Source organism: Scardinius erythrophthalmus, assembly GCF_964197995.2.
Source record: "Scardinius erythrophthalmus genome assembly, chromosome: 4".
Lineage (NCBI taxonomy): Eukaryota > Metazoa > Chordata > Actinopteri > Cypriniformes > Leuciscidae > Scardinius > Scardinius erythrophthalmus.
This window is the reverse complement of record NC_138224.1, coordinates 7,619,180-7,633,354: the sequence shown is the minus strand read 5'-3', so window position 1 is coordinate 7,633,354 and position 14,175 is coordinate 7,619,180. Positions and strand designations below refer to the sequence as shown.

At 37.4% G+C, this 14,175-nt stretch overlaps 2 protein-coding genes across 21 annotated transcripts in view; one reads left to right on the top strand and one right to left on the bottom strand.

Moving 5' to 3' along the window:
* Positions 1 to 433: 433 nt before the first annotated feature.
* Positions 434 to 13,744, top strand: arl1 (ADP-ribosylation factor-like 1). 19 transcript variants are annotated; one of them, XM_081363896.1, is made up of 15 exons: positions 479 to 652; positions 1,651 to 1,748; positions 3,213 to 3,658; positions 3,926 to 3,973; positions 4,072 to 4,135; positions 6,216 to 6,286; positions 6,367 to 6,453; positions 6,586 to 6,640; positions 8,838 to 8,935; positions 11,011 to 11,129; positions 12,063 to 12,200; positions 12,285 to 12,366; positions 12,446 to 12,557; positions 12,641 to 12,819; positions 12,906 to 13,451. In XM_081363896.1, the coding sequence occupies exons 11-15, from the start codon at positions 12,110 to 12,112 to the stop codon at positions 12,934 to 12,936; spliced, it is 495 nt and encodes a 164-aa protein (XP_081220022.1). In that variant the 5' UTR covers positions 479 to 652; positions 1,651 to 1,748; positions 3,213 to 3,658; positions 3,926 to 3,973; positions 4,072 to 4,135; positions 6,216 to 6,286; positions 6,367 to 6,453; positions 6,586 to 6,640; positions 8,838 to 8,935; positions 11,011 to 11,129; positions 12,063 to 12,109; the 3' UTR covers positions 12,937 to 13,451. The 19 variants fall into 19 exon arrangements, with proteins under 19 accessions (XP_081220020.1, XP_081220030.1, XP_081220024.1 ...); XM_081363910.1 differs by having other exon boundaries at positions 512 to 652; positions 3,213 to 3,973; positions 6,360 to 6,453; XM_081363908.1 differs by lacking the exon at positions 6,586 to 6,640 and having other exon boundaries at positions 487 to 652; positions 3,213 to 3,973.
* utp20 (UTP20 small subunit processome component) overlaps positions 13,436 to 14,175 on the bottom strand; it is a 31,747-nt gene continuing 31,007 nt past the window's right edge. For both annotated transcript variants that reach the window (XM_081363890.1, XM_081363889.1), the window contains exon 62: positions 13,436 to 13,768. In XM_081363890.1, the coding sequence (XP_081220016.1) occupies positions 13,613 to 13,768 (156 nt within the window). In that variant the 3' untranslated portion in view covers positions 13,436 to 13,612. The remainder of the gene's footprint in view (positions 13,769 to 14,175) is intronic.

Here is a 14,175-nt window from a genome sequence, read left to right as displayed (position 1 = left end):
GACTTTATATCTCGCAATTGCGACTTTATTTATCAGAATTGCGACTTTATTTCTTACAATTCTGACTTGATATATCGCAATTGTGAGAAAAAAAGTCAGAATTGTGAGATAAAAAGTCGCAATTATTAATATTTATTTATTATTCAGTGGCGGAAACAAGCTTCCATACACCTCCGAGTCCTCAGTTTTGTGGTTTAATTTATTGATGCAAATACACGTATTGGCCACAAGAGGGAGCTGATGAACACCTATATCTCACCCGGTCTTAGTGTACAAAATAAATAGAGACTTTTGCTTTGCGTTTGAAAATATTAAAGCAGGCGAGATGTTTCGGAATTAATTTAAAACGTAAACTCAACCAACGTTCAATCTTTCGGCACTGTAACACGACTGTATGACAAAAACTGAAGTGCAGTTTTCCATCCTCTCCACTAGGCGGCGCAAGTAGAATCACGCTCACTCTGACTGAGACACCTTCGGATGCTTGACAACAACATGACGCCGTTTGATGACAGTCTACACAACACGTGCAGTTTTAAGTACAGATTTTGCAGATAACATCTCAGTGAGAGATACTTAATGTCTTTAAACAGCATCCAGCTCAACAAAAGAGAGACCCGCTGCGATAAAAAGCAGGAATCGAGTATCGCTAGCAAGTATCCTTCAGCACAAAGTGACATTTTCTTGTAAAATGACTTGCACGCGCTATAAAAGTCCTTACGTTTTGTAAAAGTCATTGATACATTAGTTCTGCTGAAATGTCATGCAGGTGCGGCGTCTGTCAGTTCATTTAGATTCATGTTATTATTGTGGATTGTTTTGAACACTACAAAATGAACGCACATGGACTAAAAGCAAAAAAAAATATAACAATATTGATGATGGTGTCCTTTAAATCTGGTTGTTTTCCAAGGCTGTTATTCGACAGCTTATTATATATGAAGGTAGTTTCATCTCATATGAAGGTTAATCACAGACAGACAGTGTTTACATGCGGAACTCACTGACAGCTTTAGAAAAACTAATGTTGTTGCGTTACATTTATAAGCTGATAGCCATCAGATATTTATAATATAAAGTAGAATAATAAGGAATGGTGTTTTAGTCATTGCTGTTGTTGTAGTTTTACTGAAGGCAATAATCTACTGGAATGATGTTTGTTAATAGAGTCTGTTGGAGTGAGAAGATGTTTCTGCTGCTTAAAGGGATACTCCACTTTAAAATGAAAATTCTGTCATCATATACTAACCCTCATGTTGTTTCAATCCTTTATGAATTTCTTTCTTCTGCTGAACAGAAAGGAAGATATTTAGAAGAATATCAGTAACCAGACAGTTTCTGGTCCCATTGACTTCCATTGTATATTTTTTCCTACTAAGGAAGTCAGTGAGACCAGAAACTGTCTGGTTACTGATATTCTTCTAAATATCTTCCTTTCTGAATTTTAAATTGAAATTTCTAGAATTTTCATTTTAAAGTGGAGTATCCCTTTAATGCTTTAGTAAAGCTGCAGTGCTTAATATTTAGTATATGGAAAATTCAGGCAGTATTAAATTGTCATCTTATATTTATTAACTATTATTTAGACTGACTTTTAAAATCTGATGTGCAATGGAGTAATGTCTGTGTGTGTTTATGTTTCCTCTACAGAATGCGGGATGTGTTTGGAGCGTCCAGTCATCAGAAGCAGAGCTCTGGGACGTGTGGACAGACATTCACTGTAATGATGGACTTCTGCTGATGGACGGGTAAGACTTCTAATGTGTGAATGTTGTTTGGCACTAAACATGTAGGTTCCCATCATTTTCTTTTTGGAGGGTCACCCCTTTACAAAGCAAATGATGGGAACCTAAATAGGTGGGGAAGGGACGGCGGGCCAAAATTTTTAGACAGCTAAATTTTCCAGTATCCTGCAGTACATTAACCAGAGGCTGTGAAAACATAAAGACAGTTGTTTATTATAGTGTAGCATCATGTATTAAAGTAATAAGGGGTGTAACAATACATCGATATGGATCGATCAAACGTCTAACGATACGATGCATCGATACCACACATAAAATATCGATGTACTGTACCTTTATTTTGACACACTCCACATCCTCACGTAACTTTTCTCCGCTGAAATAGACGCCTGACAAGATTGACTGAACCCTTGCTTTGTCACAAAAGCCGGTATTTTCCACTGTCAAGGCATCGCGAGTTCATGTTTTACAGCAGAAACGACAAGCCCCGAAAAGTCTGTTTTAGCGAATCAGTGCGCAGTATTCAGGTCAGGTGACAAGGCTGCTTGCGTATTATGTATCATAGCAATTACTTGGCTTTGTTTAACTCTGAAACATGAAATGTGGAGTTATCTGCTTTTGCCACAAAAAAAAAAAAAATACTTTCAATGAACTTTAATTAAGTTACCTGTATTTTTTTTTTTTGTTATTATTACTTAATCAAAACAACCCAGCTGCAGTTTGATTGATATTCAAATGCACATATAAAAAAACATGATATATGAAAATGAATAAGAACGGAGTTATCTGTTTTTGCAAATGAACTCTTCTGTTATAGTTCATTTTCATGTATCATGTTTTTTTTGTTTTTTTTACTTGTAACAAACAACTTGTAAATGTACCAACTGGGAGAGGGTGTGCAATTTTCAAAGAGTTTAATTAAACTTTCATGTTATATATTTTTGCATGTATTAGTGTGAGTTAATAAACGTAACTGGTTGTGTACACTTGACACATAATATCTAAATATCGATTAATCGATCGATATAGCCATGAATCGAATCGTAATCGTAGAATTTTTTGAGGTATCGGCAAATATCGTATCGCTGTCTGAGAGAATCGATATCGTATCCTGATTACCTGTCCGATTTACACCCCTATAATTTAATAGCATCATCAGAACTAAACTAGGATGAAGAGTATATTGAATTATTACAGTATTACTGAGGTTTAATATAATCTGTCATTTGACACTGCACAGCTTTAGGAATTCAAGTTTTGTAGTCAATTTACATTATTTACATTCAATTATTTTAGGTATAAAACATGGTGTAAGGTCTTCATGTCTTTTGGGGCAATAAATATGAAAATGAAGATTGTTTGTGGTATTCTAAAAGTTGATGTTTCTATACAATATAGAGCGCCGTCTTTGTTAATTTCTATCAGTATGGAGTAACCTCTTTGTTGATTTATGTCTTTGCCCCACAGGATGAGAGATGTGTTTGGACCGTTACACCCAGTGACGTGTATTTGACGGACATCTGCTCAGGCACAGGTAATGCTTCTAACATGTCAGTGTGTGTTGGCATGTAAATGTGTAGGTTAACATCATTTTCTTTTTGAAGGGCCACGGGGACCGGCGGACGGCGGCGTTTTTTTTTTTTATTACCCGTTTTCATTTTTTTCCAGTCAAAAGCATAACCCCTGCTGGACATCGTGCGGGAGCTTAGGAGAGGGACCATGATCCCCCACACCTCCTCACTCGCACCACAGCATTCATTCATATCACAGAGATCTGGCTGGACTCGAACCAGCAACCTCTGAAACCGTGAGGCAGCGCTCTTACCTGTGAGCCACAGATCTCTTGCTGAGACATGTGCTGGAACTTATTTCACCTGGACGAGGCCTGTGATTCTACAATAAATCATGCAGAGGTGGGGATTGAACCCATACCTCCAGCGCAACCTTGTCCACAACTAACGTGTTTTTAGCCACTCGCACCACTGTGGCTTTCACACTGAGAGCTGGTGTTTATGCAACTTTCTTTGATATAATCACAACAATTCAACATAAGCAAGAATGGGATTTGAACTCTGGTCTCCTTGAGTAAACCCCAACGCTTTATCAACTGAGTCGCTGAGTCTGTTGAGTTGAAGGGCGTTATGGATGGGTTTTTATTGATAGCTTTGTTTTATTTGAAGGAAAACGTCAGCAGTTTTGGATTTGAACCAAGACTCTCATGTTTGAAGGCAAGTGATTATCCTCTGCACCACAGAAGATCTGATGAGGTGTGGCTTGTTTTTTGTTTCTGTGATTTAAGGACGTGTTTAATGTTTTTTATTCATAGGACAGCAGAGCAGAGATGGGAAAGTATGGGAGTGTGATCAAGACATGTCGGGACTCTAACACCGGTGAGTCTACAGCTCTTATATGTAACACTGCTTCATGCAGCTTTAAAACTTTTACAAATCATTTGTTTGAATCAGAAGTTCAGAGCACATGTCAAACTGGCATTTGATTGCTGCAAAACAATGCTTCACCACTAGGTGGCGTTAACCTGGTAAACTCATGAACCAGCAGCTAATATAGAGTTTTAACTGATCTCAGGTCACTTTTATAGTTTAGGTTCAGTTTTAATGACAAACGCGTGTAGAAAAATGGAGTGTGAAAGTTAATTGTATCTTAGTGGCCTGATTAACCAAGTCCTCTTAAAAACACACAAAAAAACTTACAAATTAATAAAACACTTCACATTTAATGTGATTTAATGATACCCACTTTCCCACGCACTACCTTTTTTGTGTTCTCGAACAGACAGAAAAAGACATTCTCCTGCGCTCCGGGTTAGAAGAGGTCATGGACAATCACCCGACACAGTCTAAACTGTGAGCGGTGAGAACGTCTTGTTTTCCCACATGCTGTTTAGGCAAATAAACCTCAGTTTAGGTGACTGTGGTCCCCAGGGGCCTGTTTCAATAAGGAGGTTCAACCAACTCTGAGTTAAAACTTGAACTCTGAGTTGACTTACCCTGAGATGGGAAACTCAGAGTTTTCGGTTTCAGAACAGCTGAAATGAGTTAGTTCAATCAACTCTGAGTTGACCTAATCTGAGTTAAAGGAGAACTCCGGTCAATTTTAACATTTAGCTCATTTTTTTGTACATTTGGAGTGCTGTCAATACAGAGAACAACGACAAAAATCGGTGTTGCCTACACATGTTATCCTCTTTTTAAAATTTGCACCCTGTTGACTTCAATGGGGCAAGTTTTAAACAGCTTTTAGGCTCTTAACATCCTTGATGTGTCATTACAAGTGCACAGCTAATGTGAGTGATTCCTTCAGCATGAACATGGGTGAATCTGACTGCAGTAGATGTGAAAGATATTAATAAAAATGATGTTATTTCAGCCAGCGCACATACCTGTATATTACTTCCTGTTTTCGGTCGAAGCCCATCGTAATCGATTGTCGAGTTCACACGCATAGGTTTAGTTACCTATGATCACGCGCGTGAACTCGACAATTGATTACTTTGGACTTCGACCGAAAACAGGATGTAAACACAGGTATGTGCGCTGGCTGAAATAACATCATTTTTATACATATCTTTCACATCTACTGCAGTCAGATTCACCCGTGATCACTCTGAAGGAATCACTCACATGACCTGTGCACTTGTAATGACACATCAAGGATGTTAAGAGCCTAAAAGCAGGTTTAGTACTTGCCCCATTGAAGTCAACAGGGTGCAAATTTTAAAAAGAGGATAACATGTGTAGGCAACACCGATTTTTGTCGTTGTTCTCTGTATTGACAGCACTCCAAATGTACAAAAAAATGAGCTCAATGTTAAAATTGACCGGAGTTCTCCTTTAAGCGCGTGCACCACAACTATAAAAAGCCATTATCAATGGAGCGCAGATATTACGAGTCACCATGGCAACAGCGCCAAACAAAAAGAGGAATTACTGTTATACAGTGATGGGTGTAATTAATTACCAAGTAATCTAAATATTGTGATTTAATTAAAGGGATAACTCTTAATTCTTCTGTAATTTAAAATGAAATCTGATGTAATTACATTAAATAGGCTACTGCATAGACTATAGAGAACAATTCTGTATAAAACAATAGTGGATTTAACATACATTTTTAAAAGGTATATTTTTTATGTAACCTTCTCCCTCTACACACTTTGGTCAATTCAAGAATAGTTCATGCAATTGTATATTGTTTATTTGAAAGCATTAAAAGTGCAGTTTCTTGTCTCTCCTCCTTGTATTGTTCAAGTGGTTGAGGTTGATATGGGATTTAGTAATTAGTAATAAGTAGACCAATACTTTCTAAAGATAGTAATTATTACATTAATCTAATTACACTGTTGAAGATAACATTGATAACTGTTTTAGAGTAACTTACCCAACTGTTATAATATCAGAGGTGAAACTGGAAGAACAGATGTTATTCAACCTAATTTTAATTTTCATGTAGGTGCAATCCTGCAGGCATTAAAAGAACATGGCAGCAGCTGAAAATTAAATATAAAAACATAATTCAATCAGGTAAGGCTTGAGCATATCATGGGTGAGGGCTACCTGACTTTACAAACATTTGACATATTAAATAACTAAATAGCATCCAGTGTCTATAGCAGCATTTTTGGCTGAGGGAATTCCAGGAGGGACTTCAGAGCCAGTCACTCCCAAAGATCCAAGGGCCTTCATAAAATGTAAGAGGTTTACATACGTGTTATTTTTTAGATAGGCTATTTTTGATATTTCCATAAAATATTAATTTTATTAATAAAAATTTACTGAAAGAATGAATGAGGTGTTTAAACACCGCTTCCTCTTTACAAAAGGGGAGGAGACCGAATGAAACTCTGGGTTTACCGAAGAAAACCTGCTCCCGACCAGGTTAGGTTCACAGAGTAAACGGGCTTGACTTACTCTGCTTTCTCAGGTTTAACATACGTCCCATTCTGAAACAGAAAACTCAGAGTTTCCCTCATTTCAGGGTTAACATACTCAGAGTTTTCACTTAACCTCCTTTCTGAAACAGGCCCCAGGACTGGATTTGAGCTCTACAAACAATCATCACTGTAGATCCATTCCAACAGAAGTCATCTAAAAAGAAAAAAAATCAAGAGGTTATTTACCAAATGTTGCATTGATTTGAAAGTGCATTCCCAATGAAATTCATTCTCTACTACACGACGTGAAAGCGACATTTTTGAAAGCTTTTACCATGTTCAGGTGTTTAAAACCCATGTCCTCCTCCATCTGCTGTTTTCATATATTATTGCAGACACACTTATTGTCCACAAGGGGAGCAGCGGACACACTATTCTGGTCTGAGTGATCTCAGCCTGTGTGTTTAATCAGTAAATATACATTATTAGACACAGCATTTTAGTCGTGATATTAGCAATTGCATTGGTTTATAGATTTAGACAATCATTTTCATAAGTAATTGGTTGTCTTGATCTGTCCTATGTTTAAAATTCCCAATCATGCTTTATTATAAAACACAACAACACGAGGGCATTGTACTTTAACTGTGAACAAACATGATGCATATCATTATAAATAACTATAGACAGACAAACAGCTACTTTAAACAAACAAACAAAAAACTTACAAACAGAAGAACATCGAACCGTATTTTATATCTTTACACTTTGAGCACGTGCCTTTGAGTTAAACACATTTAATCTTTTTACCCCATCAGTTGAGAGCTGATCTGGTTCATTTTCTAAAACTGTTCTCTATTCTCTAAATACATGTTGCTCTGCTGGTCGAGACCGTGACAAAATCTTAGATTTTTCGGAAAATATATGAAATGGATATTTCAGCCTCACCTACAACTGGCCGCCGCCTCCATCATGTCGTTTCAAACTGAAGTGCAGTTTTCCATCCGCTCCTCTAGGCGGCGGCACCGAGTTTCAGGTTCAGCCTGACAGCTTCTGATGCTTGACAACATGACGCTTGTTACAGTGGCCACAACACGTGCACACCGTTTAAACTATATAAACTGCAGATTACAGTGTTTTAATGCCACTCAACGACACATATTTCAGCCCATAAACAAACAAATCCGACACACGCTGCGATAAAGTTCAGGAAGCAAAGATGTCGCGCGAGCGACTCAACTGTCATGTAAGTAAACTCTACAGATAAAGTGCTTTTCTCTTGCATTATCTTCTTATTAAGACTTTAAGTCATTATTCTGTGCTCTTAAGTCATTATTTACGGTTTTAAGTAGTTATGTGTTGTTGCTTTCTTCTGATATTTCATAGCAGGGCTCATGTCATTTTATTTAGATTCATATTCTGATGATTGAATGTTGCATTTATTGTGACTATAAAATGAACGAACATGAACTAAAACGCACTAAACGTTCATTTTGTTGTGGTCTTGAACGTTAAGTCTTGTAATTTGACTGTTATGAAGGCTATAATGAAGGTCATCCTCTATGAAGGTTTATCACAGACTTTGTTTACATTCTGCTCTCTTGTTGAACTCACTGTCAGACTTTTAGAAGAACGAATGAATTGTTGTTTTGCAATGGCTTTATAATCTTTGAATGAATCGCCCTCTGATATTCATATTATGAAGCATGAATCTTGTTTTTTTCTGTCATTGCAGTCTTACCTTAGGCCTATAACTTAATCTATTAAATAACTACCTATGACCCGTTGACGCTTAGATTTGTGATCTTATTTTTCTTTATTAATTGTTTATAGTGAATTAAACCTCATCATGACCTTAAAAGTTCAGAATAATGTAGAAATTGCAATAAACAAAAAAAAAAAACAGTTTTTTTTTTTTTTTTGGTCAGCACTCACAACTGAATGAGGGTGTTTGTTTCTATTTCTTATGTTCCTGAAGTTCTGGGGCCTGTAAGACAATAACTTAATTAAAAGGACAGTAGATTGAACCAAAATATTATTATTGATTCAGCATTCATACTATGTATTATATATTTTACACTGTACAGCTTTAGGACTTTAAATTATTTAGCCGATAAAATTTAACTATTGCTTAGACATTAGATTGTGATGTTTTAGTTATTCAGTGTGTAGTAATGTTTGTGTTTATGTTTCCTCTACAGAATACGGGATGTGTTTGGAGCGTCCAGTCATCAGAAGCAGAGCTCTGGGACGTGTGGACAGACATTCACTGTAATGATGGACTTCTGCTGATGGACGGGTAAGACTTCTAACGTGTGAATGTTGTTGTTTGGCACTAAACATGTAGGTTCCCATCATTTTCTTTTTGGAGGGTCACCCCTTTACAAAGCAAATTATGGGAACCTAAATAGGTGGGGAAGGTACGGCGGGCCAAAATTTTTAGTCAGCTAATTTTTTTTTTTTGATTGTATAAAGAAGCATAACCGCTGCTGGACATCGTGACGGGGTTCGGGGGGGGACCCGAAACATCCCCGCCCCTTCACACATACGCCATTCACTCGTATCGCAGAGATCTGGCTGGGATTGAACCAGCAACCTCTGAACCCGTGAGGCAGCGCTCTTACCTGTGAGCCACAGATCTCTTGCTGAGACATGTGCTGGAACTTCTATTTCACTTTTCACCTGGATGAGGCCTGTGATTTTACAATAAATCATGCTGAGGTGGGGACTGAGCCCATACCTCCAGCGCAACCTTGTCCCCAATTAACACGTGTTTAGCCACTTGCGCCACTCTGGCTTTCACATTGAGAGTTGGTGTTTTGGCCATTTTGTTCGATATAATCACAACATTTTAACGCAAGCAAGAATGGGATTTGAACTCAGATCTCCTTGATTAAAGCCTGACGCTTTATCAACTGAGCCACTGAGTCTGTTTAGTTAAAGGATGCTCTGGATGAATTTTTATTGACAGTTTTGTTTTATTTAATGGAAAAGGCAGCAGTTGTGTGATTGAACCAGCAACCTCTGGAAGCGTGAGACAGCGCTCTTACCTGTGAGCCACAGATCTCTTTTGCTGAGACATGTGCTGGAACTTATATTTCACTTTTCACCTGGATGAGGCCTGTGATTTAAAAGCTGAACTGGGGTTTGAACCCTCATCTCTATCTCAGCCTCATCACCAGAGAGTGTGTTTAACCACTGCACCACTGTAGCTTTCACACTCAAGGCTGGCGTTTCGGGCACTTTGACAATGACAACAATTGAATGTAAGAAATAGTGGAACTTGAACTCAGGACTCAAAGACGAAAGTGCTACGCTTTATTTCCTGAGCCACAGTTCTGGAAGGGGTTTTATTAAAAGTTTGATGGGATTTGAACTCGGGACTTTCACACAGAATAAGCAGCTGATCGCCCACTGATCTTTCTTCTTATGTTTAGTTTGAGCACCTGTTTGTAATCTGTATTAGAGTGGATTTGTGTTCTTGACTTTGTCAGATTTTACTTAAGAACATGAATCACCAAACAATTTCTTGCACATTATCTGTGTTCATTTGTATGACAAAAATTCTGTGTAATTTTTAAATGATTGAAAAAATGTCTTCATGACATTTATGTGAGTCACGTGCACATCAAACGATTAAAAATTAGTCAGTTTACTGAAATGAGTTAAGAGTGACTGAGTTATTACCAAATACTAAATGTACACACAATCATAAGTGCTGTTATTAAGATCTTTATTCATTCATTACATGTCAAACTCAAACTCATAACATATGCATCACTTGTAAATAGCATATCTTGTTTATTCAAGTAGATTGTTTTTAAGAATAAGAAACAATCCTTCACACCTACCTGGAAGTTTCTAGTAATCCTCAAGACTTTGATTAGCTTCAGGTGTTTTTAATGAGGTTGGAGCTAAACTCAGGAATGGACGTTTAGAAACACGGCTTTGTGAAGCTTCGAAATTTGTTTTGAACCACGAGTATCAAACTGCCAAAGTTTCTCTGTGAACCTATGAACCAGTGTCTGTGTGGTTTTTACCTGATCTCGGATCAGTTTTATAAATATGTAGATATTTAATGACACATTTGCATAATAAAAAGGAAGGTTTGTAGTAAATTGTCCATAAAACAAACAAACAAGCCCTACAATTCAATAAAATAATAACACAAAGATATTTTATATTTAATGGTTTTACATTATCTGTTAATAGAAAAAAAATTGGAAGCCAGCATACATGAGCCGTAACATTTTAGACACAATAAGCAGTCATCTGTGATTTATTTATGCTCCAGTTTGATCTGGTGTTCAATGAAAACTGAGTGAATTACTTTGTTGGCTCTTTTAAGTGTTCTTTGTCTGCCTTTATTCACAGTGCTGGAAAATCAAATCGCAACAGTGACTCGTTCGTAGCTAGATGGTAACCCTCATCCTGTGAAACTGGTGTGACTGCAGCAGCAAATGTGTCTCACAAACAAGTGGATTGATGAAGGGGTTTGTATTACAGTCCCCATGTTCAACACACAGTGGCGCTGTTTCCCGTGACCAAAGCTCTCTTTTTCCCCAAATAACAAACATCAACGATAAGATCAAGCAGCATATCGTAAAAAAACATGTAACGCAAATGTAAACTATTTATAACACAAATTAAAATACATTTCATGGGAGTAAATCCGTGTATGTTGCCAGTAATTTAGAGAGTTTTTAATTTTTAGTTGTTTTTAAATGCCTCAAAACATGGAGGTCTGGTGTTTCTTTCTACACAAACTTGAGATGACAAGTGAGAATAAAAATATAATTCAATAAATAGAATATATTTTTACATGTACACCCGCTTCAACCATTAAATAAATTAATAATAATTAATTTATATTGTAAAATGATTTATCCGTCACCAGTGGAGATGTAGATCCGTGTCGAATGTGCGAACGGTGAATCGACACTAAAAAGGCTCGTCCACGTGTCTGTGTGACACGTCATTTAGTAGCTCGAGCACGGAAGTGTTTGCACGGATTTTCCGTCAGAAAGACAGCGCTAATATAGTTCTTCATCTAAAATGGGTAGGTCTACGTGATTTAAAACATATTCTGTTGGACATTATAGACAGCTTATCCCTCTATCTTAAAGTGTAATTTACCGGCACGCCTTTTTACGTGCTGACAAAGGGACGTTTGTTCATCACGTTGGTGATGCTAGTTTGTTTGTTAGCATTGCGGATAGCTAAACTCATGTTATTGAAAAACTCAGTTTTGTTTTCATAATAATTGTAAGTGTTTTATTCGACTGTGTTAGGTATAAATCCTATATGAGATAGGCGTTTAGTATGACGGTCGTGTTGGTTTAAAATGGTGTTATTGAATGTTGAAAATCTTTTTTTTTTTTTCTAAATCTCCAACTTATTTTCACAAAATGATCATTTTTTTACAGGGGGGTTCTTTTCCAGCCTCTTCTCTGGTCTGTTTGGCACCAGAGAAATGAGAATCCTCATTTTGGGTCTGGATGGAGCTGGAAAAACCACCATATTGTACAGACTTCAAGTGGGAGAAGTGGTCACAACAATTCCTAGTATGTGTTAATGACAGATTTATATACACAACTTTTGACATGTCATGATGCACTGTGGACTAATTTGCAATTTTTTCAACTCAGCAATTGGTTTTAACGTGGAGACTGTTACATACAAGAACTTGAAGTTTCAAGTATGGGACCTCGGTGGACAGACGAGTATCAGGCAAGAAGTTATTTCTTTTGCTATGTATTCTATTAAGAAAGAGAAACCAAGCTGAAGATGTGATGTTCTTCCTCCCCAGGCCGTACTGGCGGTGTTACTACTCCAACACAGATGCAGTGATTTACGTGGTGGACAGCAGTGACCGCGACCGGATGGGAATCTCCAAATCTGAGCTGGTTGCCATGTTGGAGGTTGGTCAGATGTGGTTTCCATTACATCAAGTAACATTCCATTATCATCAGTGCATTTGAACATGATATTTCATGTCTTTCAGGAGGAGGAGCTCAAGAAAGCCATCCTGGTGGTGTTTGCTAACAAGCAGGACATGGAACAGGCCATGACCCCTACTGAAGTGGCCAACTCTCTCGGTTTACCTGCGCTCAAAGACCGGAAGTGGCAGATCTTCAAGACGTCTGCTACTAAAGGCACAGGCCTGGATGAGGCAATGGAATGGTAGGTTTGATTTCCTTTTTAAACATTAAAATGCATATATTTTGCATTGTGTTTACCAAATACCACCTTGTTCTTTCATATTTCAGGCTAGTGGAGTCACTGAAGAGCCGGCAGTAAATGCACTAAATATCTTGTATATAGGAACTTCAGAGACTTCTTATTGGGTGTCCTTTGGACCAATGACTGCATCTTCCTATTGTGTGAAGACCATCCTCTCTCCTGTCTAGAACAGAGAGACTGAAGTGTGGCGATGAATGGACTATGAACGAACTCTTCAAATGTTTTCCCCCTTTTGCTTATCGTTTTTGGTGAACTGTATCCACTACGTTTGAAATCTCAAAGGTGTTTGCTTTTTAATTGTAGCCTTTTTTCCCCCTGATTCGGAATAATCGTTGCAGCTGGTATATGAGTTCAGTTTTAGATATGGGTAGATATTTAAATAAGACTAACTGTCATTTGTATGCTTCGGATTTGTAATGGCATATTTATATTTGCACGTGTACAGGGGAGTGCACTCCTGTGTTATGGCTGTGAAATAAATATGCAGTCAACACATTACATCATGCATAACATCAAACAATGGCTGGGTTGTTTTTGCAAGTTTTTTTTTTTATTTAAAAACATTGCACAAATCCATAAATTGATATCGACTCTCAGTCCCCTTACCACTGAAAACAGGGTTCAGGTAATGTTCCCAGGGTCCCTTGAGATCTTCCTCTCTGCTCTAACTGTATACATTTAAAGTATTAGTTTGCTAAAAAACAAAAAAAACCTTAACCAGCAGCAAAATGGATCAACTGAGCATGGCCAAGTTCCTCAGTGAGCTGCTCTTATGTTTCTTTGCTTTATGTCCTGTACGCACAAACTCCATTTTCCTCTTTTTGGCCTCGTTTTTCTTGAGCTGCTTCTTTACCTTCTTTCTTGCAGCAAGGTCAGGATTTACAACAGCCTGTTGGGGGGGGGGGGGAGATATGGGGAGAATGCATGGTTTAAGAAATTGAATATGATAACTATTTAACTTTTACTTGCTGTGTAACCTGGCAATTAACCAACAAATGTTTAAGGCACTTTCACATCAAGAGTTCTAACTATAATAATGTCCAACACACACTAACACTCTGTTTATTGTAAGAACAAGCTCCAGTTTTGTTGTCTGCCATTTTAAATGTGCAAGAACTTTAAAGCAGAATGGACTTTTTAATCATTCATCAGCTGGAAAGAAAATTATTCTGAAAGTGATTCCAAAGATATTGTTATAGTTGTGATGTGGATTACTAGTGTTTTAAATTTAGAGTGATATTTAAAACCAAATCACTATTCTTGTTCTTGGTGTGAATGGGCCTTTACTTATTTGAC